Source organism: Heliangelus exortis, chromosome 4 (genome assembly GCF_036169615.1).
Source record: "Heliangelus exortis chromosome 4, bHelExo1.hap1, whole genome shotgun sequence".
In the NCBI taxonomy this organism is placed as follows: Eukaryota; Metazoa; Chordata; class Aves; order Apodiformes; family Trochilidae; genus Heliangelus; species Heliangelus exortis.
Genome location: NC_092425.1, coordinates 7,004,093 through 7,030,806, shown reverse-complemented (window position 1 = coordinate 7,030,806; position 26,714 = coordinate 7,004,093). Strand labels below are relative to the sequence as shown.

General features: G+C 38.5%; 1 protein-coding gene across 21 annotated transcripts in view; it reads left to right on the top strand.

Moving 5' to 3' along the window:
• The window catches only part of PDLIM5 (PDZ and LIM domain 5), a 121,245-nt gene that overhangs the window by 73,047 nt on the left and 21,484 nt on the right, over positions 1–26,714 (top strand). For 9 of the 21 annotated variants that reach the window (XM_071742804.1, XM_071742808.1, XM_071742803.1 and 6 more), the window contains 11 exons: positions 2,619–2,636; positions 3,080–3,252; positions 4,784–4,820; positions 7,064–7,093; positions 8,679–8,804; positions 9,532–9,648; positions 13,302–13,481; positions 14,154–14,228; positions 14,956–15,111; positions 15,963–16,094; positions 22,050–22,234. In XM_071742804.1, coding sequence (XP_071598905.1) covers positions 2,619–2,636; positions 3,080–3,252; positions 4,784–4,820; positions 7,064–7,093; positions 8,679–8,804; positions 9,532–9,648; positions 13,302–13,481; positions 14,154–14,228; positions 14,956–15,111; positions 15,963–16,094; positions 22,050–22,234 — 1,229 coding nt within the window. Of the gene's footprint in view, positions 1–742; positions 760–2,618; positions 2,637–3,079; positions 3,253–4,783; positions 4,821–5,429; positions 6,430–7,063; positions 7,094–8,678; positions 8,805–9,531; positions 9,649–13,301; positions 13,482–14,153; positions 14,229–14,955; positions 15,112–15,962; positions 16,095–22,049; positions 22,235–26,714 lie in introns of those variants that run through there. The other 12 variants (XM_071742815.1, XM_071742814.1, XM_071742810.1 and 9 more) reach the window with 10 other exon arrangements.

Sequence of the window (26,714 nt, the reverse complement as noted above, 5' to 3'; positions counted from 1 at the left end):
TAGAGCCGTGTGTTTGGGCTAACTGGCTTGCAGTCCTAAGACAGAAAACAAAACCAAACAAACAAACTCCCTGAAGTGATTATGCTGGGCTGCCTCTACACTACTTGGTTTTACTTAGAAAAATTCTATTTCTGCAATGAGGTTTAACTGTCTCCCCATCTAAAATGGAAACAATGACATTTATGAAATATTAGAAATAATTGATCTAAAATTCCATTTTATCTCTGCATTTTGTATTACTCATTTTCTCAAAACAAAAAACCATAAAATTCTTGTTCATAGGTAGCACTGTTGACCAAATGTAATTCTTCAGACGTGCACTTTGTCATTCTCAGAATTTCTTCCCTTCTTCCTGGCTGCCCTTGAACCACATTCAGGATATAAACTCTTTGCCTTCACTTCATGATGAGGAAGGAAGTTTTGTTTCCCTAGTTTAGTCCTGGCTTAGAAAGGAAGTGATTTGCTGTCATTAGGCTGTGTGCCATTATGTTTTTATCAAGATCTTCTTGCCAACTCTTGCATGAGAAAGTGCCTGCTGCTTAAAACAGGTAAGATGTCCACAGACTTCATCCAGTTTAAGCTCATCTGGGCTAAGTTTTTCCCTTGTAGGTTCTCTTGGTGACTGTAAGTTTGAATTCCATGACATATGGCTTTGCCAGAGCTTGGTTTCGGAAACTCCTGTGATATTTCAGGAAGCAAAGAATGTATTAACACGTCAAATATTTTTTTTTTTCCCTTGCAGATAACAACAATGACAAAGTTAGTATCACCAGCACTGGAACTGAATTCTGGTCATTTTTTCTGTTGGAATAAGCAGCATGTATTCTTGTTTTGCAAAATCATAGCTCTTACGGTTTTAAATGTAAATTTTGCAAAACAGCTTCTGCTTTTCTTAGTGCCTTTAAAAAATAGTTAAATGGTTTTGTCTGCATTGGATGTGATGTGGTCTTTTCACTGTGCTACAGTTTGCAGCTTATTTTTATTCTGCAAAACATTTGAGTCATGTTTGCGTGTATTGGTAAATTCCTTTGGCTAATTGGTGTTAGTAATGCAAATAGTAAATCTTGAAATATAAAAGCAAAAATGGTTTGAGGACTATGGAATGAAAGGCTTAATACTGAATTAATTCAACAAAAATAAGGTTAAAAATTAATATACTCTGATTCGTACATGCTAGGAAGGATAAATACGATTTGAGCTCTTGGTTTTTCTCTCCTTGCCTCAAGGCTGAGTTAAGGTAGAGACAGTTTCCAGTTTCCAGACAGTTTCATTGATTTTTTTCTTTGTCTCTGGCACCACCTTGTAGCCTCAATGAGTTACTACAAGAAGACTCAAGCCTTAAAGAGGGGCCATTAGGATCCATAAGAGAAGTCAGCGGGCTGTGTTGTTTCTAATACCACTTTCAACAAATGTGAAAGACGTTTTATTTCACTGTGGTAGTTGCTAGAATGAACTCAACTGCACATTATATAATTACATTTCCATATAGTCCTATGCCTTTAATTACTGCTTTAATTTTCAATTTTTTTTCCCCCTATTAACTGCTTTGATGCTTTACTTCATTTTTTTCTGTACTACTTATATTCCTCCTGGAAATACCACTGTCTTTGTTTTTATACCTCTTTCTTTTCTACTAACTTTGGTATGTGTACGTGTACTACACTAATACTGTGTGTCAATAAATCCCATCTTTTGATATAATTTTGTGTGATACCTTTTACATCATTCTGCCAAGCATTCTTTTGAGCTTAAGTATTTACTAATGCATTCCATTGAATGGGCCTAATCCTTATTTGCTGACAATTAATGATTTACATAATCTCATTCATGTTTTCCACCTTTCACCAGAAATATTTTGGGCATTAAAAGTACAGTGGGGAAGCAGTGGCAAAACCAAAAGTGACTTTTAAATTTTTGGGGTTTGATTTTTTTTGTGTGCATGTTTTTTTAATGAAATCATTATTAGAATTTTTATGTCTTAGGAGGTACTTTTGGGCAGTTACTATCCTGTAAATTATGTAAAAATAAGTGTACAGAGTGTCTGAAAGACAAAAGTTTTGGGATAACAAATGTAGAATTTGTGCAATATATATAATATTAATCTTCTGGTCCCAAATGATTGCCCCATATTTTTACTTTGAGAGGGTATCAAGCATCAGTATCTCCAGGTGATGCTAAGAGCATTGTTTCCTATGCTTTCAAATGGATGGATTCTGATTTAGGCTTTTCCAAGCTTAAAAGTTAAGGTCTGCACTGAGTGGCCCTTATACAGAGCTGCTGCTTTGCCTCCTGTGAACCAAGGGGAGATTTTCTTGAGGGGCACCTGATCTGAAAGAAGTAGACTGCCCTGCTTTGCCAAATAAAATTCCCCTCTCATCCTTGTAAGGAAATCACTGAGAGTTTAAAGTAGCAGAATTCTGTGCTGCAGTTTTGGTAGTAGAATGAGAATATCCCTTTTAATTGGATTTCAATGCCCTTTCCCATAAAAATAATTCAACAGAATAATTAGCTGCGCTTCTTTTTTCAAGTTTCTGACTTTATTTCTTGCTTTCTTTTTCTCCTTTTCCTGTTTATGCTGGGAAAACTTTCTCTTGCTGTCTTACTCTCTCATCTCCAAGGAAAATCCCACCCAAACGGTAAAGGTTTAAATGTATCTTGATAATACTTTTTGTTACTGTTTCTTAATGTTCTTGCAGTGAAACAAAGAAGACTATTTCGGTCAGAGTAATTATAAAGCTGTGTTTGGCTCAGAGAACTGAATCTGATCCAGAGCACTGGCACAGGGAGGGTGTGGAGTCTCTTTCTCTGGAGACATCCAAAACCTGCCTGGATGTGTTCCTGCTCTAGGTGACCCTGCTCTGACAGGGGGGTTGGACCAGATGACCTTTTGAGGTCCCTTCCAACCCCTAACTTTCTGTGATTCTGTAGGGGTGCCTGTAGAGCTCAGTGCTGCACATCTGCATCCAAACACAGATGCTGCTTTTAAATGCTGTGAAAAGATGCAGTTCTGCTTGGGTCTCTGTAGCTACCTCAGCCCGGGCGGTCCCTGAAACTTTTTGCTCACCTCTTTTTGGTGCAGCCCTCCACGGAAGCACATCGTGGACACCTATACAGAATTTTACCACACCCCCACCCACAGTGATGCCAGCAAGAAGAGACTGATTGAAGACACTGAGGACTGGCACCCCCGGACCGGAACCACCCAGTCCCGCTCCTTCCGAATTCTTGCCCAAATCACCGGCACTGATCACAGTGAGTGGCTTGGTATAAATGGAATAAAAGGAAGGGCCTTGGACAAATAGGTGTTTTTAAATGCTGGGGTTAGTAAAGGGATTCAGCTACATCTCTGGGATTTTCTCTCTTGCATAGTAAATCCAGTAGGCAGAGTTTTTGGTGAGCTCTTTAAAAGAAAAAAGTTCAAGAAGACTGTAGTAGGAAAATATTTTTGTAAAACTCCTACAGTTCCTAAGTAGCTCAGAACATTTACATTCCTGGACATTATTCCTCACTGAGTTGAGTGTTAATACATTCTAGCTAAATTGTACAATTTCCATTTCTATTTCCAAAGACATTGACAGATATATATTTGTTCTTTCCTTCCCCTCCTGTATCACCAAAATGGCAACATTCCTGTTCATACATAATCCCCCCCAAAATTAACATGTTTTTAGGCATGTAGAAGATCTTTGACAGTCATACAAAGGTATGCGATCTGTAATGAATAAACCTATCAGCAGCAGAAATCCACAGTTTATTCCTAGCACAAAATTCCATCCTCTGCTTATGCTGTGGTGTGATTTCATGTACTGTGGATTGGCACAGGTGATGAAGAGAAGGTCATGTCCCTCTGACAATTTTATGCTAAAATGTCAATTTCCTATTATCCTGTCATTTATAATAAGTGGGCTGAGATCTTTTATGTTGTGTAAAAAGAATTATAAATGCCATCAGGAGATTTAAGCTTAGCCATGTTAAGACTGAGGTAGTTAATTGATAAGTGATGATTTTGTTCTTCTGCTTTTCACAGCTCGTGCTACAATAAAGAAGGCACTTAGGAAATCAGACCACCCTCCCCAGAGGCTTATTTCATTGAAGTAGCTATCATTTACCTAGTCTAGAAACTAATTATAATATCTCCCTAAATAAGGATTATTGTCCAGGCGGGATAAATGTTCTGAACTTGGACAATTATGTGATTGCTTTGTGGTCCTGCATTCCACCAGTCTATTAATGGATCACTGTGCATCTTTGAATTATCTCATTAAAACTTGTAAGAGCAGACTGAGACCTGATCAATTAATCCTCGTGACAAATAATGTAAGAAAGTGACAGCAATTACCTTTGCCAAACATAAAATCAGGGCTGAGAATTTACCTTATTCCACATGCAGTCCTCTTGCACCTCAATGGGTCACAGCCTGGCTGCAGCAACATGGCTGGATCATCACCTGAGGCTTGGATGTTTGTCCAAAAGAAATGCCTTCAAGCTTCCATCTAACTTCCATTCATCTTCCCTTTGTCAACTCAACATTCTCCATGCCAGTGTAGAGGGTGGGCCCAGGGAAAGAGCAGGGACCAGCAGCAACCATGCTGACAAAGGAGCCCTTCAAGTTTATGGACATACCTAATTTCCATGGGGGCATATTTAGAACTGCAGAATTCTCTCAAGCCTTCTTGTCATTTCCTGCTGTGGTGAATGCATTGGTACAGAGGAGAATCTCATGGTAAAATGGTACAATGTCTTTAGTGCCAGAGGAAATAATTTTTTTCTCTTTTACTTGCAGCGAAAGCGTCAGAAAGTGAAGCTCCGAAGAAGACTAAGTGAGTTGATGTTTAATGTTTTTTTTTTACTTTAATACTTTGCATGTCTCAGTTCTTAACTGATGGTTTTTGGTGTGTTTGTGTGATGTATGGCTGTTTTTAAAATGTTGCTACATCAGCATGTAAAAATCCACATCTTTTTCTGCATAAATGTGTCGATGCATTCCAGTCTTAATTTTTGCACAGAAGTTTGGGATTTTCCCTAAACTTGGGCTGATTTGCTTTTGTGTAGGAGGTCAGCTTGTGGATGTGTTTCCCTTTACCTACATCTACCCAGGTGTTTTTGATTTGTGAGTGTGGATCAGATTGCAGAGCAGAGCTGGAAAGTATTCCTGTTCTGGACTGCAAATGAGGGTCAGCTGTCTCCTGGCTTTGGGATAAGCTTTGTTCAAAATAAGGACCAGCCAGTGGCTAAACCTAATAGTTCTTGTACTATGTGGGAGTTTTTTTATTTGCCTAACACTGGATCCAAATTTTTGACAAGAGAGGAAGGCAATAATGCAGATAGGAATAGTGCATGGACAGTGCATGCTTGCTTGTGAAACTGCTGACCACAACCTTTCTTTCCTTCTTTCTTTCTTATTTTTCTTCTATCACTTCTTTCCACAGGGAAAAGGTTCCCATCCACGTGTTTAGCCCCAAATATACAAAATTACGTGACTGGCACCATGAAGTCTCAGCACGTGTTCTTAATGTCCAGTGATTTTACCCAAGTTGCAAAAGCAAAATACAAACACTTTCTTCTTTTCCATCTGCTTTGAAAAAAAAAAAAGGCAAAAAAAAAAAGCATATTTCGTTAGCCTTACTGCAAGAGAAATTCTAGCCTTTTCTATACTTTTCTAACACTTTCCTACTGATGTGTAAAAATTGAGATGAAATTGTTTTTGTGCTAATCACTAGTTGACAAAAAACATTTATTTAAAACGGAACAACTTGGGTGACTGAATCTCCCAACGTGGGGAGGAGATGGCTGTTGCAATTCTTTTTTTCCTCAAAGGAGCCATTTACATTGCTGAGTTTGAGTTACTGTAGGCTGCTAGAAAGCAGAAAGTTATGAACAAAAGAATAAAAAATTGTATTACTTTGATTTTTGGGACAAAGAAGACAAAGAGGGGACTCTATGCACTTATTTCAGACTGTTGTACTTAACAGGATAATTATCCTGGATTTCACTAGATTTTCAGCAGGTCAGTTTTAGAATGGTTGTAAATGTTTTACAAAGTAAAGCAAGAAGACAGACTGCTTTTAAGCAAATAAAACACAAAATGAAAAAAAATATAAATCTGATGTTGTGAATCGGAGTGCAAGTTCATTATAATGGTTCTGCTGCTTAAGCTAGTAACATGTTTATATTGTGGAAAATGTAGAAAAAATTGAGCAGAATTTTGCTGTGGACCTGTAAGAGCTTCAGCACATCCTCTAACAAGAACAAGATAAGATGGCAGTATTTATTTATTGCAGAGTGAAGCTTCTAGGCCTTCTTGTGTTTATAAAAGCTTCATGGCCCTATGGTTCTCCTGTAAAATAATGTATTATAGTAGCTACACATTCATTAATTTATGCTTTCTGAAGCTTGAAGAGTATTTTAATAAAAGTTGCTTTTATCTTACCTCTGTCTCTTTTTCTTTTGAGTCTCTCTGACTCCTTGAACAGTCTTCTCATGCATGCAGCTGTAATGGCATTGCACCTTCACAGATCATAGTAAGAGAATTAAATCCCTCTTCTGTAAAAGAAATAATCTGAATGGTACAAAATTATCAGTTCCTGATCATGTTAAAAATGGGGCATGTGTTTTTATCCTCAAGATGGACACAGGATTTGCAGAAATCACTAAAATGGGTGATCTGTTGAGGGGTTTTATTTTGCCAAGTAAAACTTGCTCTCAGCTTTTGCAACACTTACTGAATCAGAGAAGTTTCAGAGCTCAAAGGTGAATTGTAAAGCCCATATAAAAGCCTGTTCTTTCATTATCTCTTTGTGAAAACCACTGCAATTGGCTTGTAGTTTGTGCAGCTGACCTAAAGACTCTTCTGATGGAACTGGTCCTGTTAAGAAGTGAATGTCCTCTGCAAATGCTTCTGCTGATGAAGGGGGCTGTTTTTTTTTTTAATTTTGTTGGGCAACTTTGAAACTAAAAAGGAATATACCATTGGAAATAATTTAAGCTTGAGTTTCTTTTTCAGATGTACTGTACTGTCATACAGCTTAGCAGTAGCTTATGGTATTTGTCATTTTATCTTTAGGAAAAGCCAAACAGAAAATGGAGACTTCAGGTAACAGCCAAGTTATCCATCACTAACAGTCACTTATGTGGATGCCTAACAATGCACAGCATAAAGTACAAGTAGAGTGGCACTGGGAATGATGAACCAGGGCATATCACATCTTGCACACTTTTTGGGTTAACTTCCTATGGACAGTAGGGGAAAATGTTCACTAATAATTTCACTTAAGACTGTTAAGGTGAGAAAAGCCAATCAGTAATTTCCCCCTGCATTTCCATTGCATAACTCAGTAGTGAGTATTCTATTACTAAACTCAAGTGTGTTACTGAGTGCACAATATAATAATTCTATAGAATAAAGAAATCGAAGTAGAAATATGAAGTAGTGTATTAAAATGATTTTGCTGGGTTTTTATGGGTAGAAAGGAAGATGGGGAATTTGAGAGGACATATGAGCAATGAAAACCAGGACAGTTTATAACTTGGAAACACTTTAAAGTTGTCTTTGTAAGGGCAGAATGGCTTAACCTTCAAGTATTTTTGTTTTGAAGCTTTCCCTAGGTAATAAAAATATCTTCATGTCATTATTTAACTTACCATTATGTTTCTCTGTCTTACCAGCTCTTAACCCTTTGAAGGACAAGTTGCTTTAGTGAGAAATGGAAGTTAAAAGTATCTCTAATAATCCAAAGTATAGATGCCTCTGTTTTTTCTAAAAATAAACATAGTCATAGGGTCTATCTGTTGAGGCTATGAGAACAGTTTGAGAAAGGCTGCCAAGATCCTTAGTTTTCTATAAATTCGTATTAACACATCACTAGTTCAAAAATTGTTTTATATAAGTGTGAAATAAATTTCATTCCCTGTTTTAAAAGTGTCATCTCTTTGCCCAATATCCCCTTTTTACAACCCTTGTTGATAAAATCTGGAATTCATAACTGTTTCTGAAACAATCTATGAACTGCTTTTCTATTTATGGATAGCATGCCCCAGCTCATGTCCAATTCTCAGCATACATCTTACCTTTGAAAATATGTGCTGAGTGTTTTTTTTAAGATATAATTGAATAAGTTTTTAGTTAAGAAGTCACCCAGAAGGATGGATATGACAAGAAACTAAGTAGAAATTACTCTTCTATCAGTAATCTACATATAGATATCCCAATTTAATAATATTCAACTTTTCAGGTAGGCGTTGTCCAAGACAAATGCCCAGGTGGATTTTTTATTATTGTTTGTACCTAAACTGTAATTTTTCTGGATAAAATCACAGTACTTAAAGCACTTTTTAAAGCTTAGAAAAGCAAAGTCTATCCATTATGTTAAGCATATTTATGTGTTTTAGTAACTGATTAGTTCCAGTTCTTCAGTACCCTATTTCCTATTATGTCTTAGCTGTTTTAACCACCTCCTGTTAAGCAGCCAGGTACAGATTTTATTTTGGTCTTTAACTGCAGAGTCAATTCATTGTTCTGAGTGAAGATGTGTCTGGATTTTCCAGATTTATATTTCAGTTAATCCATAGCCACTCAAAAATACTTGTCCACTTTTGGTCAGTCCTGATACAACCTGTCATAAATAATATTTTTGTTTTTGTTTTTTTTTTTTCCCTCCATGTCATAAATATTTGTAAAGCATAACTGCAGATCTACCTAATGGAGCAGGAGCCCAGGATACCTGTATCAATCTGAATAAAAACTCTGTAGCTACCCAGACTTTGGAGATGCCACCTGTTTCACCCACACCTTTACCAACTATGAGGTCTGCTCCATGGTCATTCCTGAGTCTCCTTAATGGTTATCAGCACCTTCCTACTTTATTAAGATAATTAATTTTGCATGTTAATATTAAAAAACCCCACAAAGCATACAAAATAACACCCAAAACAACAAAAGGCAGCAATGCCTACCTGTGGCTTATTTAGTCTGGCAAAACTTGTGGTTGTAATTCCTCTCTACCCCCTAGATTAACTTTTCTTTTTGTGTGTTACAGTGAGATGTCTGGTGGGTGCCTTCCTTCAAGTAGAAGGCTTTAAGACATTCTCTAGATTTAATTTTTTTCCCCATCTCAACTCAAAATACAGTCTAACCTTCACCAAAAAAGTTGCAGCAGAAAGCATCTAAAACTTCGGGAGTGATTCCCACTAGCACTTGTGTTTTTTCTGGTATTTCCTAAAAATCTTGTCACATGTTGTAATACTTAATATTTGTTTCCCCTTAGTAGCTGTAAAATACTACTTGGGTTTCTGAGTTTCTAAACAGCAGGAGACTTTTCAACCTTGACTAAAAGCATGACACTTCCTGCAAGTCTGCCCCTATTTGAATTTTGCTGTAAACGCAGCATTTATAGCTTTGGGATTTTTATTTTCTTTTCCCAAATTTACTAACGCTTTCCTGCACAGTGTTTCCTATTCAGCGTACAATTTCATTGTGGATTACAAATATCTTTCTCTGTATATTTCTATTTGGTTTTTTTACTGTGAATGGAGTGAAAGTGGGGCTAGACCAGAACCTGAAGCAACTCTTTCGCCGATAACAGAATCCTCCCCTGGCAGCACCCCCTCACCCAGGCTCTCTGAACACATTGCCACAGCAGCCCCTGGGAGGTAAATCATTCAGAGAGGTTTTTGATTCAGTAAATGATCTATCTCTATGTTGTTCTAGCCTAGATTTGTCTGTCTTAGGGGAGAGAGGATTGTCTGTCATTCACTTAAACTTTATCAGCCTGCTGTGATTAGAGTTTTTCCTGGAAATGAGAGGAGGGGGAAGGAGAAGAGAAATAAAGCTGAGCAGATTGATGAGTGATCTTGTGAATACCACTTAAAATAAGACACAACACTTATTGGGTGTCAGTACTTTCTCAGTGAATGTCCACCCTGTCACCTGAATGGAGTAACTGTTCGGTGGTCTCCACAACTCAGAAGTAAACTCAGATTTTTTTATTTTTTTTTTTTCAACAAACAGGAAGGTCCTTTTTAAAAACATTAAAACATTTTTTTAAAAAGTAGGTTCTTTTGTTTGTAACACTGCTCTTATATGATTCCGTCAAAGGCAAGTAGATGATTATTTGGTAAATATCCTGTAGTTGTTCTTGGGTAGCTTTACCAGCACTTGTCAGATTGGTGGTATTTTGGAGGTTATCCCTGGGTACTAAACAGTTACAGTAATTTTGGGTGTAAGAGCCATTGACAGTTATTTGGAGGGTTATGATGCTATTACTGAAAGTAAATAACATTTTCTGATGGTTTGTATTTCATAGCATAGGAGAGTTTTTTTAATCCAGGCGGCTAGTGTTCATCACACATGCAAAAGCACAAAGTTATAACATGAAACAAAGCTTCTCCTTTAAAAATGAGAATTTGATGAACTGGCCCATCTGCAGAGACTTGTCATATATACTTATATATATTTATATATATACTATTGCTGCTAATACTTGTATGGGCTCTGCAACTAGAAATCTAATACTACTCTACTTAAAGCAATAGTCTCAATGAGCTGAGAAAGGTGAGGTGAAACCTCACAACAAAAAAATCAAATCTGTTTCATTGCAACATCTTTTGAGGGCTTTTTTTTTTTGATGTCTGAGAGAAGAATGTGCCTTTATGAGCTAACATGAAATTAGTGAGGAGTGGATGGTGGGAGATGAGAGGTTTGCTTGGACAGCAGGCCACTACCAGGTAACCTTTGGTTTGAGTCAATACAGAAAGGAAGATGTGGTTGTGTTGGTTTCAGCATCATGTTCTCTTTAATCCCAGGAAGCTGGTATGTTGAGTAGTTATGCATCACCAAACACGAAAAATACACACAAAAGGTGTATGGTAAAATTCATGATGTTGGGGTTTTTTAATGCAGAAAACCTGGGATGAGAAAGCCAGGGGCAAAAGTACTACTTCAATAATTGATTTTCATGCCTGCCAATGAAACTCTACCATGATTACACCTACTGAGCTGCAGATACTACTACAACTACTCTGTTCTGCATACCAAGGAGCTTTTTCTAAATCCTAGCTCTGGATCTGTGTACAGGGCAAGGAAATTTAAATCTACCCTCGATGAAGATCTATGGCTCTGAGATTGTTATTTATCAAAATTAACCTAGCAAGAGAGCAGCTTTAAAATGAGCCATGGGAGCTTGGAAAGAGCAGCTACATTTATGGTGGTTTGCTCTGAAAGCTGGAATATTTATACAAATAGTCAAAAAAGTAGATGATAAGTATTTTCTGCTCAAGAAGGGCAGAAATCTGAGCAACTTCTGCAAGTCTGTAGAAGGAAGAATTAGCTTAGCGTTGAGTGTAGGAAGGTAAACTCATCAGTGTAGCAACTATATTTGGTGTTTGTTTTGTTACTGAGTTATGTTGCTACTTTTATGACAGTCTTTTTGGTGGGAAATAAGCGCAAATCTGATCCTAAAACCCCCTTTTTATAAAATGGCAGCTATCAGAAATTTGTAGGGAGTAACTGGTCCATGCCATGTCAGACTTTTGGCATAGCAGAATTGGGATATCCAAAGGTCAGCAGACTTGCTTTGCCACTAAAGCCCCACATTTTAGTCAGTGACTGGCATGGGTCTTTATTTTCCCAAATGGGCTCTGCCCTTTCTTTGTGATTTGTACCACCCACTCCTGAACCACCAAGGAGGAGAAAAAGCAATGTGTATGAAATGTGTGAAGGATCTGGATTTTATTACTGGATTAGAGTTATATTTGGTTGTAAGGCAGACTCCATAACATAAAGTGTAATGCTTTTTTATTATAGTTTTAGTTCCTTACTGAAAGCTCAAACTAGACATGTGGCAATATAGCCAACTACTATAATGGTGTAATGCTACTCAATTTCATAGAATCATGGTATTTTCAGGGCTGGAAGGGACTTTTAAGATCACCCACTTCCAACCCCCCTGCCATGGGCAGGGACACTTCCCACTGGATCAGGTTGCTCAGAGCCCTGTCCAGCCTGGCCTTAAAAACTTCCAGGGATGGGGCTTCTCTGGATGCATCCAAGTTTCCCATTGGCTTTCTGGGCTGCAAGTGTGCACTGATGGCTCATGTTGAGCTTCTCATCCACCAGGACCCTCAAGTCCTTTTCCTCAGGGCTGCTCTCAAGCCAGTCCCTGCCCAGTTCTTTCTTTTCCATGTACAGCCAAGAACATTCTCTGCAGAAATTATAATCTCAGTTTCCTAGCTACTCTCCAAGCAAGTGAAAAATACACTATGTGCATACTATGTGTGTGTATATATATATATATGAATAAAGTATGGATTCCACTTGCTTTGTTTTTGGAACATATACACAATGTGCTCTATTCCACATCTTTCCTTTTTCAAGACCCTTTTTATGCTGCATAAAGATGCAGTATGAAGTAATGAAGAACGTGAGGTACATTCTGTGCATCCCATGTTTTGCTGTGATTTGTTATAACTGCTGCTGTACTCTCCTCAACTCAGCCAAATCTCCTTTTTGTCAGTTTTAACATTCCTGCATCAGTTTTCCTAAACAACTTCCCTTGGATGTAGTAATCATGCAAAAGGGAATTTGCAAAGTCAGGAGTTGCAAATGAACATCAGGCTGGGAGAAGAGGAGGTCTTGGACTTATTGACCTCAAACTGTCGTATATTTTACCAGCTGTCTTGGTTTGGTTACAAGCAAAAGGAGTTAAGATACGGGAGAGAAATACTGCTGTCCTATGGTGAATGCTACTTGTCATCTTTTTTTTTTTTTTTTTTTTTTTTTAATTTTATTTCAAAGAGCTTTTATTAGAGAATCCTTTGGAAGCCTTATTCAAGTGTGCACCTCATGAACTTGCAATTATTCAGGTTTTAAATACCAGCAGCCAAGTAGCTGCAGTGTCTTAAGAGTGATGTTATACTAGGCAGAATTTCTAATATTATTGGTTGTGCTCTTGCTCAAGTTCATTGTAAATTTTTTGAGTAATTACTTTAAACTACTCATTTAGTTTGGTTTTGTGGTTAAACAAGGCTGGTTCTAATTTCACAAACTTCAGCTATAAAAATACCACAAAGAACTCATTTCAGCATGGCCTTAGTCCTAGGAAATGGGTATTTGGTTTCTAGGGAATAAAAATAAACCCCATCGTGTGCTACTTGCCTGTTCTTGAGAAAGATGCAGGAATATGAGCTAAAAAGAGTTGTGAGTTTTTGGTGTTTTTCTGTTTGGTGGTTTTAATCTAATAAGAGATTTCTTCTTCATATGTTTTCTCGTAATTACGTCTGAAATTACGTGTGGAATTATCATCTAGGAAAATAACTCCAGATGCAGCAAACTTTTTGACAGCTGATAAATCACCTCCTCTCCCTGCCATGGGTGCAGTGGCCACGCAGACCTCAGAGATCCCCGTGCTCACCACTGTCACTGTGAGGCCACCTTCTGCAGCTCCCCCTGTGCAAATGGCCCTCAAGCTGCCTCCTGTTCCTGCCAGGTACATCCAAGCCAGCTGGGTTAGAAAGGCACACTCAGAAACTATAATTTAAGATGCATTTTTACCTGACTTTTTTTTATTTATGATGATGCTAGCAAGAGGGGAGCAACTTACAGGAGCCTCCGAGCCCTCAACGCTGCTCTGGAAATTTGCATAGCAATCAGAAATAGCTTTCAGACAAAAGTTAGAAAAATAATTTAAAAAATCAAAGTGGCCCTTAGATGGAGGTGGAGAAACCAGCCATGGGTAGGAGATTCAGTTGAAAGGTCAAAATTTTTGATGTCAAAAGCTGGCGATGTGGGGTGGATATGCAGTGTCAAAGTGTGGAAGAAGGTTTTTTGGGGAAGGGACAGCACAGTGAACATAATTTATGATATGTCATATTTCATTCACCTGGCATTCAAAGTTTAGTCACCCTTGCTATAAAATGTGCATTTTTGAATTGTCCAGTAACCCAAAGTTTCTGGAGGAACATGCAAGCACTAACTGTACTGCCAGTGCATCCAGATACTAAACCATACCTGTTCTTTTTACTCTTTTTTCTTTCCTTTTTATTTTTTTTTTATGTGTAAGGAGGACTTTAAAAATCTTTGCATCAACTCTTGAGCTTTAGTTAGCATTGCTGGAAGTGTAATAAGTATTTGATTAATGACTTTTGCTGCTTTTGGGCAGGCATGGTGCATCTCTGCATCCTTGTGAAACAAGGTCTTTAAGCTGTCAGTCTAAAACATCTGTAAGTCATACAAGGTAAATCTTTCCAGCTGTATCTACAGCAACTGCTAGGTGTAAGCAAGGTTTTCAGACAAAATTTTTGCATTTAAACCTGAGAAGTAACATAAAGTTATAGTTGTGTGCTTGGAGTGTTTTGCTCTGAAGTGATTTTTTTTTTAAATGCACAGCAATTCTGTGGATAATCCTGACGTTTTAAAATAGAATCTGGATTGTGGATTGACCATTGTAGAAACAATTTTGGAGCCTATATGGGTTTTTTTCACTTTTTTCCTTCCCTGTTTGCATTCCTCCCAAACCAGTTAATAATTAGGGAAAATAAAAATAAAGGCAGCTGAAAGTAGACCTACTGAAGTTATGTCACCAAATATTTCAGAGATTTCCATGTTTATTATGAAAAAGAGAAGCAACTAAATGATCTTTAGGGCTCTTTCCTGTCAGCACCATGGAGACTTAGATGGATCCATGTGGAGTGTCCTGGAGTTCAGTGAGAATGATCCAAGGTGCAAAATCTGAGATGGGAAATTTGAAGGCTTGATAGATGCTGAATCCTGACTTGCTGAGGGGAGAGTTTTGTTTGTGGGTGAAATTAAAATTGCTTTTTTTTACATTAGTATTCAGCTATTTAATACATTACCTGATGCTTTTGTGAGCTGGAAACCTGGAATCATATAACTTCACAGTGATTGGTACTGTCCTGTGTTTCTGTCAATCTTTCTCTTTTTTCTCCTCTGTTGGCTCAAAGCTTCTGTGCTAGTAAAGTACTGCTGGAAAATCCTTTGGGAAATGTGCCCCAGTTTGGACCTGCTCCTCTTCCTGTTATCTCTCCATCCAAGCAGAGATCAAAAATCAAGAGCATGGCTGCTGCTGCAGTGTCTGCTGCCATTGCTGTCCGGGCCAGGTAGACATCAGCTTTAAAATAAACATTTTCTAGCTCAGTTTGAGACAGTTTAAACTTGTACAGGAATAATCAGTTCCTGGTGAGGTTGTGGAACCATCAGCTCTTCCACAGTAGCATGGTGGGAAAGTCATAGAATGTGTCCAAGGTGCCCAAGCCATATTTTAACTTTGCTACAGACTGCTGAAGCTCAGTGAGTAATTCTGCCTTTCTGATCCTTGTGATCCATATTAAGGTTCAGTCAGAAAAATAGCTGTAAAAAATAATTATGTTACAGGGGTGACAAAGAATAATCTACATCTTTGAGTAACTTTTGGATGCTTGAAGACAATAACACTCTGCATTGCATCTAAATCTTTATTGTGTTGCTTTTTATAAAGGCTTACCTGGACCTGTGGTCTCAAGTTTTTCAATTGTGCACTTAGATTACTGAAAAAATTTTGAGGCTGTATGTCCAATATATGTATATTAAGGTACTTCTAAATTATATTAATGTTCTAATATATTACATACATTATAAAGAATAAACAAAACTAGAAATTAAAAAAGAACGAGAAAAATATAAAATAAGCACTATTTTAAAAATATTTCTATTTTACTTTATTAATGATGAAAATAAAATAAGATTAATTTCTTCCCATACCCCAGTGGGTTGTCTTACCTGCTGTGATATGTGACCTCCACTTATTTAGACATAATTTCTAAATCGGTTATTCTAGGTTCAGTTTTTTCCTACTGCTACAGAATGTACAGGCTTTTTGTAAAAGTTTTTTGGGTTTTCTGTGGCTCTGGCCACCTTGAACTTCGTGTGGTTAGCTCATTTCTTTATTGTCATCATTTTAAATGCTTGCTAGACTCTTCGATCCTAGTGCCTACCACTCCCTCCTGGATGCCCTCTTCATCACCCCTGTCACTAAGCCTCCTCTGCAGGCCACCGGCCTCTCCAGGATGCCCCCAAGTGCTCTGGAGTTGCCAAAAATCAAAAGGTACTGTCTGAGTTTGGCACCTGGTTGGCACCAACCACTCCCAAGAATCTGGCTTCTCCTTTGAAACCTTTGTGGCTGTTGTCTGCACACTTTGGAAGCAGTTTGCCTGCCGTGGTCCTTGGCACAAGGTTTCCAACCCCAAATCCCCGTGGTTTTCACCTCTTTGCAGAACTAATCTGCACTGCCTGGTCCTGCTGATGCTGTTTGTGCAAGTTCACCATACTAAGCAAAGGTTTTTTCACTTGCACTGGGTGGTCTTCTGATTGTCACAAACCTCCAAGCAAGGCTCCATCACTGTTAAGTAGCTGGCTGGAGAAGAAACAAGATTTTCTGGCTGGAAACCTCCATCCAGGTGAATTATTTGCAACAGCTGCTTGAGCAAGCAAGCGGCATGTTAGGCTGCAAGGGTGCTCTGGGAACAAAGAGCTGTTATTTTTCCAAGCTCACTTCTAGACTATAAAATCAAATAAGTGACGTGTGGTGCAGGAAATAACTATTTTAAGACTTATTTGCTGTCTAGGCTCTTTGTTCCAGCAGGGATTCTGTTCAGTGCACAGGACTTTTTGTTCTCGTTTCCTGACCGCAGCTGTGTTAACACTGTGAGAGCTGCTTTTATGTAAGGGACTTCAGCCTCAGGGCAGAAATCTATTTGATTATTTTACAGGACAGTGTGTATTAAGTTGTGCTCAAGAAGAAATTATTTGTGGGCTTTTGTGTACTTATTTGCATTTTCACAAGAGTGAAACACTTCTAGAGATAAGGCCCGATTAAAAGTGGAGCTGGGTTCTCCTTGATGTAAAACATTTCTATGTAGTAAGCAGTATTAGATCTTTCCTTCCTGTTTCATGGCTTCCATGTAAGAGGCTAAAGTATTCCTAACTTTGGGGAAGAAAAATGGTAGTTATTAGGTACCCATGGACAGACAATCTTAAGTAGTATCAGACTTTCCGATGTTGTAGTACCTCCACTTTAAAAGGAAAAAATAAATGCCAAAAAACCTGCAATAGTCAAATAGTCAAACAGTCAATAGTCAATAGTCAAAGTGCAGTTCTGAATGGTTTCCACTGTTTTACTCTTCCAGCTGGTAGAACTGGAAAGAAATGTGCCAGGGAGCCAGCAGGAATACAGGGAGACCACGTAAGATTGTCCCAAAAGACCTTATGGTGTTAGATATATCAGATCCCAGGTTGAAGAGTTTGAAATAAAGAGTATTAGGGTTTTTAAAATGTTCTTTCTAATCGTGTGAAAAACAAATTTTCTCTTAAACAATTGCAATAGCCAGGTTATCAGGGTTCAGATTGATGTGTACAGGTGGTGACATAAGGCCATACAGGAATCCTATGACTTTCAGGATATTAGGGATATCCCAAATAGGTTATGACCTAAAATTTGGAAAACGTGACATAGCAGTAGCATTTGTCTGAGAATGCTACTTCATTCATTGTGGGTCTGAAGGATATTTTCCCCCTAAAATAAGTGGTATTGGTCTAAGTTATCATACATCATATCAGATAATAATTTATGTTTTCCTTATTATAATCCTGAGCTGCCAGCCCTGGTACAGAGGAAGGTGTTGCCAGTAGATGAAGCTATAGAAATGAAGTTTTGTGCTGCCTCATCCTAGTAAAAAAAGGAGTACAGCCCTATTATATATGGATTAAGAATAATATAGGAAAGATAGAGGGTGAAAAATTATGCTTCCAGCTTACTGTCAGTAAGTACAATTCTCATTTAAGTTCAACAAAGATCAAATTGTCAGATAAAAAAAAAAGGTTTGAGAGACATGTATCAAATGAGTATGAGAAACTAGTTATTAAAATACTGCCTATCTAATGACATATTGCAATGTGTCCATGAATGTATTGCTGAATAATTACTTGTAGTAGCAGCTTATTTCATCCCACAACACAATTATTAATAAGTAAGTAGAGCTGAAATACTATGTTCCATAACTAGAGATGAGTATGTGACATTGTACAGTAGGATAACTTCTTCCAAAAACAATTGGCTTAACCATGAAAGCCAAGCAAATAAGCTCAAACATCTCTGGGGTTTGTGTTATCTGCTTTATCTGCACTGGGTAGCTGCCAGAGAACTTGGCATTTTGCTGGCTTAATATCTGTTTTGAAATACCCTGAAGTGGTCCTGAACATGTACATGTTTTCTTCCCCTCTCAAACTCCTCAGAAATGAACTTTTCTTTTTATAACAGCCATACAGTTTCAGTAAGCTTAGTGTGCCTCCTGATGGCAGCAGTGATGGCCTTATGGGGCACTGGGGTTCTATACAATACTTATATGCAACAAAGCAAGTGATGTATTTAAGACCTTGCATTTCCAAAGACTGGAGCTCTGCTCTAAAATTAGATCACATGGCAAAAATGCTCTGACACTACACCATGTGCAGTTACTTTAAAAGAGAATAATCTGATTTTTAAAATTAAACACTGGTGTTGACTCTGAGATAATTCTTATTCTTAAAGAGGCTTGGAATTGTTTCTGTGTAGAGCACTGCTTAGTAAAGGGTTATATTCACCCTCCCTATAAATATGTATATTTATTTATATATATATGGAAATATTTCCACCCACACGACTTCCTCTGTTCTTGATTTTTATTATTTTATTTTGCATTTTCTTCTTTCTTTCAAATTATTGGAATGCTGCTAGGTTTTAAAAACTTGACTGGGATAATGGGTTTGCAGTAGAGGTGAGAACAAGGTCCACACTCATTATTTCTTGTCCTGCTGTTTCTCTGTTGCTACAGCAGAAAGCCCTTCCAAAAAGGTGTATGGATTTTTCCCATTCATGGGGTTTTATCATCATTCTCATACCTGGCTTATTCTGGTCTCCTGTATATATCTTCAGCTAGCAAGTATTTTGACAATGGACAAAGTATATCATGTGATATGTTTGACTTAAACAACATAGCTTAAAACAAGAAATGGAGATCTGGGATTCAAGTTTTATCTCAGCTATGCTAATACCTTGCTGTAAAGCTTGGGAGAAGTATCTGTGTAGCAGTTTGCCCTGGTTTGGGACAGAATAGAACCAATTTTCTTGTGATTTTACTTTCATCTAAGTCTCTTCAAGGTAGCTGCACTTGCTGAAAATTCATGGCATGTTTCTCAGTCAGTGTCTGCTTCTAGGACTGACTTAAAAGGCTGCACATCTCCTGATGTCCAGAGTCCAGCACTTCTTTCCAAGTGAGATAAAGGTGGATTTAGCTTTCTCTCCATAGCAACTGTGTGGGTAGAGGCTTCACTTCAGGAAAACTGATGTGTGCAGTTCCCTGCAGCCCATTGTAGGTGGGCAATATCCCATTGGAAACACTTGCCAAGCTGCAGTACCAGCCTGCCTGTTAAGTTAACTCTGGTGCTGAGTTGAGTTTATTCATTCTAGGCTTGAAAAGACCACACAAAGATGCCCAAGACCTGTCAGAAGTTTTGCCCTGAGGCCAACACAGTCCCCTCTGTCACTGTCAGCTTCAAGCTTTTCCCTTGGGAAGCTTCTCTCTACAGCAGGCTCCTGGCACATAAACCACCAGAGGTGCTCAGAAGTTCCAGGGAATATCATCTCTGGGTTTTAAATTTGAGCTTGTTAGGATTCACCTTTCCAGTCTTTTTTTTCTTGCTTGTTTTCTAAGTGAAAGCCATAAGTGTCTTCAGTAATTTCTTGCTCCAGGAATTCTCATGCCATGTTGTGCAAAGGCTCAGCATCAAACCACAAAGATGGCAATAGTGGAAGTGGAAACTGGCATTAGAGCAAGCTTTGTGCTTAGTGCCAGTGGAATTCCTTGCTTTCGCCTGTTCCAAGGCTGCACCTCAGCCATTTCTACATTTTTCTACATTTCTTCTACCTGAATGATACTCTTTTGTCTTGCCTTGCGTTCATTTTTGTTATGTAGCCTGTTCTGTGTAAAGACAGCTGCTGTCTCAGCAGGGTTTATTTATTTAGGACAGAAGATTTCTGTGATTTAGGATTTATGTGTTCCAGACAAAGGCAGGGAAGAGATGCTAGACTTGCAAAGTGATTTGACAAGTAATGGTGAGTCTTTTGGATGGACTTTTCTTTTTTTAGGACTAACAGTGTTTTGAGGAGTTCTTAACATTGTAACAGGGCTCTGACTTGGAGTGGATTTGATGGGTTATGTGTCAAATGTACTCAACAATACAGAAAGAGATTTGTGTGACAGTGAAGTTGCAGACCCTTTTTTTTTTTTTTTTTTTGAATGTAAGCCTGTCCTAAACTACCTTGTCTTCAACTACTGAGCCTGCTACTTTAATGTCAGAGGATGCCTTCCTTTTCCATTCAGTGTGCTATGTAGTGTGTGTCTGCTGCCTCAAAATCTGTTAAAAAGATTTGTATATTAAGCCTTATAATGAGTCTAACGTCTCCCTTAAATACCTCCATTTGCCCTGTACAAAACTCTTTAAATATCATTAACATTTGAAAGTAGCAGAATGCAAGGTCTCACTTTGTGCTTCCCTGGGCTTGTTCAGGAAGGGGATAGAAAATCCATGGCGAGTCAGCTCAGCACAGTTACTACTGGTACTACAGCCTACATATTCAAAGCTCTTCCTCATTACACTGAGCAGTCAGATATATTCTCCAAACAAAATCCTTCTTTATTCCTTACCCAGAAAAATATTCTAAATATATCAATTTTTAACCCTGTAGATTCCGAGAGCAAAGAACAAAGTTATGAACCTTGCATTTTGCCCTCATGGTGTGTTCAAGAGCTTGCATGTCACATGACCAAAGCAATATTGTGTGTGTGTAGTACTCATAAAAGTAAAAATAGCTCAAATACTTTCACTTTACAAACTTGGCTGAGTCTATGAATCTGTGACTGAGTCTGGTGAAATGTGCATGATGCACATGTGCTGTAAATTTGTTATTCTTCAATAGAGAAAAGAACACAGGGCTTCTTATGTTAACTGATGGGTTTCCAGTTAGCACAAAATGGTTTTGGTTTTATTGGTTTTGTTTTGGGTTTGGTTTTTTTTATTTGTTTGTTTTTGGGGGGTTTTTTATATAATTGTTTTGGCTGTGTTTTGCAATGTTGTTAACTTACTGGTTTTGTGTTGCCCTTTATTTTGCATATCACCTTCATTAGCAATTACTCCTCTACCCTGAAGATTTTTAATGAAAATACTTGTTTTTAGCTTCCCAAAGGCAAATATGCATTATACACATATTGCTTCACTGCCTCATAATTTTTTTTGTTATGATAATTTTCTCATTATTGAGGAGGCTCTGGAAATGAAAAATGAAAACATTTCTTGTTGCTAATGTAGTTCATAGCTACCTACACTCTGTGAATTGTTATTAAATGCAGCTTGCATCATGCGTGTTTCTAAATAGCAAAGAGTTCTGTTAAAATATAAAAGCAATTGTAAACTGCTCTAAAGAGGCAAGATAAAATATTGTGCATGTTGTTTAATGAATAAAGAAACTTACAGCTCAAACTCAAACGTTGAGCAGTGGCCCTTAAAAGAAAATTGCATATAATTAGGTCACATTTATATTGATGGGATTTTTATTAAGATGTGCAAGTATTTTCTGACTATATGAATATTTGCTACTTCTCAACAACAACAACAAAAAAGTATTGAAAAAGTGTGGAAGTGTACCAAGTTTACAGTAAGGAGTCTGCTTTAACTTATTATCGCACCAATACTTAATTGTTTTAAATGGAAATTGTGAAGGGATTTAGTTGTCCGTATTGACTTTTGGAGAGAAATTACTCAATTGTCCATTTCTTAAAAAAAACAACTTAAAAACACAACATCCCCAGCATTGTCCTGGGGTGCTCGACCAAACATCAGCGATGAGAGATGCGTGGGTACCGCGTTGTGTCGTGGGGATGTCGTTCCGCATCTCCCTGGCACAAATGCTCTCCTTCTAGCAAGCAGTGCAATGCATTTCATCTTTCCCTCCCTCGTTTCTGAGCAGTGATTCCCTGGAAGCCACCCAGCCTGCTGCTTTTACAGCCTCCTCGACAAGGAGCATGCCAGCCCGCCAGGAAAGCCCCGACGTGAGAGCTGCTGCCTCCAGCACCGCCTCTGCTGCAGCCCTGAAGCCAACGGGAGCCCCGGGTGCTGCCAAGCACACAGGCTGGCAGCCTGCAAACCAAACAGGTAACTTGGAGTCAGACTTTTTCTTCTTCACATAAAGACCTTTGGGTGAATAGACTTCACCTTGGGTGTAAAAACAGCAGCCTTCAAATGGCTGTTTGTGTGCTTTGAGTACAAGCCAGTTTGTTTAGCGGGGAGAAGGCAAACAGATTTAGCTGGTGTAGTGAACCACGAGTCCTTTGGAAGTAGCCTCAGATGTAGTAGGTTGCACAAACAATCAGCTGTCTCTTACCTCTACTAAAAGCACATATACCCATCAAAGACACACCTCACAGTTTCAACTTGACACTTCTCATGAGACTGTAAATTCAGCAGACTGGAGTCCATGCTATTTCAAGGCTGGGAATATCAACAGACGTGTGTTTTCTAAGTGATCTTTTTTGAAGTGGATGTTAATTTTAAAAAACCCCAATAACCACGCTAATGTCGTAGTTTTGTTTGTTTGTTTTTTTGTTCTTAACATATTTGACATTTGTAAATTTTATTTTAACACAGGGCCAGAGTATTGCACAGGTTTGTGATACAGAGATTGGTAAAAGTGGGGTTTTGAAAAGATAATTTACATAGCTACTGCTTCTGAATATAGTTTGGTGATTCTCACCCTTCTAAACCCCCCCCAACATATCTTATGTCTGCAAAGCATGACATTTTCTGTATGAACACTCCTGTGTTATATCCATATCTATATTTAGACATGAAATATATGTTACTGTTTACCTTTATTTTTGCAATATTACATGCAGTAGTTTGGACTACTGGTAATATGTTTCTTAAAGTGTATCAGTCTTTGGTGCTGAACTGGAGTAATAATTTTAAGTGATCTGGGAGATGGTACAAATAAGTGAGCTTTAATAGCAGGTATTTCTTGTAACAATGAGATGAATATTCTTAATTCTCTTTCTGGCGGGATCTAAGATGCTAAATAACATTTTAAAATTTTTTGTTTTGTTTTGTTCTTCTGTTAAGAGTTTTTTCTCCTTAAAAGTATATCCAGTCCAGTAAGGGGAGGAGAGAGATCCTGGCATAAAAATAAAGATAAAACATATCGTGTTAATGCTGTATGTTTTAAAATGGCTTTGGTACATCTGGCTAAATTACTGTTGTTCCTGGTAACAAATACATGGATTTTGTTTTGCACATGCAATGCTAATAGTAAGCCTCGAGGTGGCAACATACTGTCATATTTCCCTCTCAAATACCGAGTATAATCTTAAGGACAAAGTCAAGACTGAGTGAAATTTAGATCAATTTAATTCTAGAATTTATTTACTTCTTTGACTTAGCTATCATTAGACGTGTGGGTTTATTTCCCTTTTAAGCGAGTTACATTTTTCGTAGCGTGGGCCCCCATGGCAAATGTTTGGCAATATGATAATTCTGCATTTTTGTAATTGAGTGATTGTGCTCCATGTTTGATGTAACTCTGTCTCACCAAGTGATAGATTTATTTCACTTGCACAAAAAATACCTGTCAGCTTGGGGTTTCACTTGTATCACACATCCATTTTAAGGATGTTGGTAGGTGTTTCACAGCTAAATCCTATTACATGCTTTTGTATTAATACAAGGGTAATGTTTGAAATATAGGGTTTATCTAATGATGGACACAGGTAGGAGAAATATTTGATTCCATATTTTTCTGAAAATCTATGTCTATACTCTTGGATAACGTGAAAATCTTTTTCCACATTAGAGGTACCAAGGAGGTTGGTGAGGGGCAAAGCCAGACAGGTAATTTTTGTTTGCTATGTTCCAGAGTAGCTTACAAAAAAAATTATGAAATAGAGAAGCTGGTCATGAGGATGCCAGTTCTGTGCTGTCTTGGTATAGCATTCTGAGCTATACTGCTTAACTTCCAAAGAAGCAGCATCACCTCCTCCAAAAATATTAGCAGAGACAGAAAAAAAACCGTAGGAGAAAAAGAAATTGAAAACTCAAAGTTTCCTAAAATGGGAAAGTGCTGGGAGGAAAAGGCACCAGTGTGAGTGGCATCTGCTGAGGAATTAACAGGGGCAGGAGAAGGTCCCATGTCCCACCAGCAAAGGAGCTGTTTGCATCTCAAGTGCACACAGAGCCATGGGCTTGCCCCAGGAAGCCAACCTGCCCTCATCCCCTGCTCATGGAGCTACTCGCTGAAACAGTGAGGAAAACTGGACCATCTGGAGGTGTCAAAATGCTGTTGGGTTTTGTTCATCTTCTAAAAGTCTGACTTCCTCAGGGTGAAGCCACCTGCATCTTACAGCAGAGTCTTTTGTTTTGTTTTGAGGTTTTTTGTTTTGGTTTGTTTCCATGTCCTTTTTGTGAAGAGATGCCTAAAAGTGTCAGAGTTTTTGTTGCAACTCAGTTATGAGCCAAACCAATCTCTTATTTCACAACCTGGCAAGAAAAAGAGGTGGAGGAAAAAGATGGGCTAAAATGAAAGGAAGAGATAGCAAAACCTGGAAATGTTAAAGGCATGGGATTTATTTGTGCAGAAGTAAATAATGATCCAAGTGATCTGGCAGTGATAGCACACTTGGAGCTGAACTATCCTCATCTGCTGTTGAAAGGTAATCATGGGGTAGCCACAAATGCTACTATGATAGTCACCTGTTATGATGGCAACAGGTTTTATCCCTCTTTGGAATAAAATACTGATACTACAGGGTTACTCAGTGGTTTTGTAGAGGAAATGAGGGGTGGCTGCCTTTAAAGGCATGGGTAAGAAGCTGAATAAGCAGGGTAAAAGCCTGACTTGTCAAATGCACCCAAAAACTGGCTGATCTTTGGCACATTAAGTGCACAAGGAGTTGAAGGTGGGGTCAGGTAGGGTGTGTGGGATCAGATAGGGTTTGCATCCAGTGCAGGGTGGCATCTGCTTGGACAGAGGTTTCCAAATGAGATATTTTTTGCTATCAGCCTCTCCTGTCTGTATTGTTGATTTTTTCAGGTGTTGAAATAAGTCAAATAGTGTCTGTTACTGTGTGTTAAGTGCACAGTCTAGAATTTATAATCTTTATTTCTTTATTTCTGTTTGCCCACCAGAAGGAGATACTTTTTAGAAGGATATATTAAATTTTTATAAAGGTTGCCCACAATATCCTAGCTACATCACAATGAGTTAAGTTACTGTTTGATAGCTATTACCCTGTGCTTATGGAGCATTGCTCACCCCCAAGGAACCCCAAAGCATTTTTCAGTCCTTGGTACCACATGTGCATGCACAGGGATGGCTTTCACCCTCCACTGCCTTGCAGTCACTTCTTGGGTGAAGCATAACAGCTGTGACACTGTGACGCTCCTCAGCATCTTGAAAGGAAGTGAATAGCACCGTGGCAAATGGAAACTGCTGGGACAATTTAAGAAAGTGTAATTACCAAATAAATGCAGTTACACAAACTGGAGTTTGGCCAGGAGATGAACTGCTCTTGTAGGAAGTGCAGCAAAATCTGTGCTGGTCAGAAGTGCTTGGGGCTTCCAATCTCATGTTTTTCACACAAAATTGACTCCTCTTTCCTGGCACCTTCAGAACACTGTTGTTGGAGGGAGAGCTGCTGCCACAAGTGGGGACAGGAGTGGCCAGATGCCATGCACGGCATTCCCAGCATTGTGTCCTGGTTTGCCATGCAGGAGCTGGACCCAGGGAACATCCTGCCTGACTCAGAGGAGCCTGGTGGGATAGCGGGGGTGCTGTGGTGAGCTGGTACAGCTGGTGGCCAGAAAATCTGGTCTGCTGCTTGGAGAGAAGGGTTTCACTGTAACTGATGAACTTCATTCCTCCCCCACTTGGCAGATGAGTACAAGGACAGGATGGGGAGGGTTTGCAATGGAAGTGTCCAAAGCTTACTGGTTAAGTGACCAGTTACCGGCACGTGCTGGTTTCCTTATTCCTAGGGTCTCTCTCAGCCTGACACCACTGGGATATATGATCCCTTTTCAGTAGAGCTGCTCAGTAGTGTCAGCATATTCTGCAGTACTCTCTGTTGCCTAATCCTGAGCCAGCACATGTGTTAAGCACATGCTCCTTTCAGCAGAGAGAACACACTTGGAAGCTGACTGTAAGCACAGAAAAATTGCTCCCCAGGCAACTTTGTTTGAAAAATTCTACTATTTCCTTGCAGTTGTTTTCATATGTTTGGTAGACTTACATTTACCATCTCTGGAGTTATCCTTAGTGTGCTGTCTTGTGCATTTTTTTAATTAATATTTCCTATTCCCTTGATAATATTAGAACTTTAAAAGCAGAAGAAAATACAAGTTCATTTCCAGGTCTGATTTGACATCCTGTTCTGCTTATACTGACAGTCTGGGTCTTTGTCTTCTTTGTGACTTACTCTGTAGAGGTTTGCTAAGGAAAATGGGTTAATAGTCCAGACCATATCAAACTGGGGAGTTTGGTCATGAGATCCCACAATATGAAGCTGGGAGAGGAAGGGAGGCAGACACCAGGACTTATTGTGCTATCACAAAATGCTTGTCCTGCCATTAAGAATTTTAAAGAATG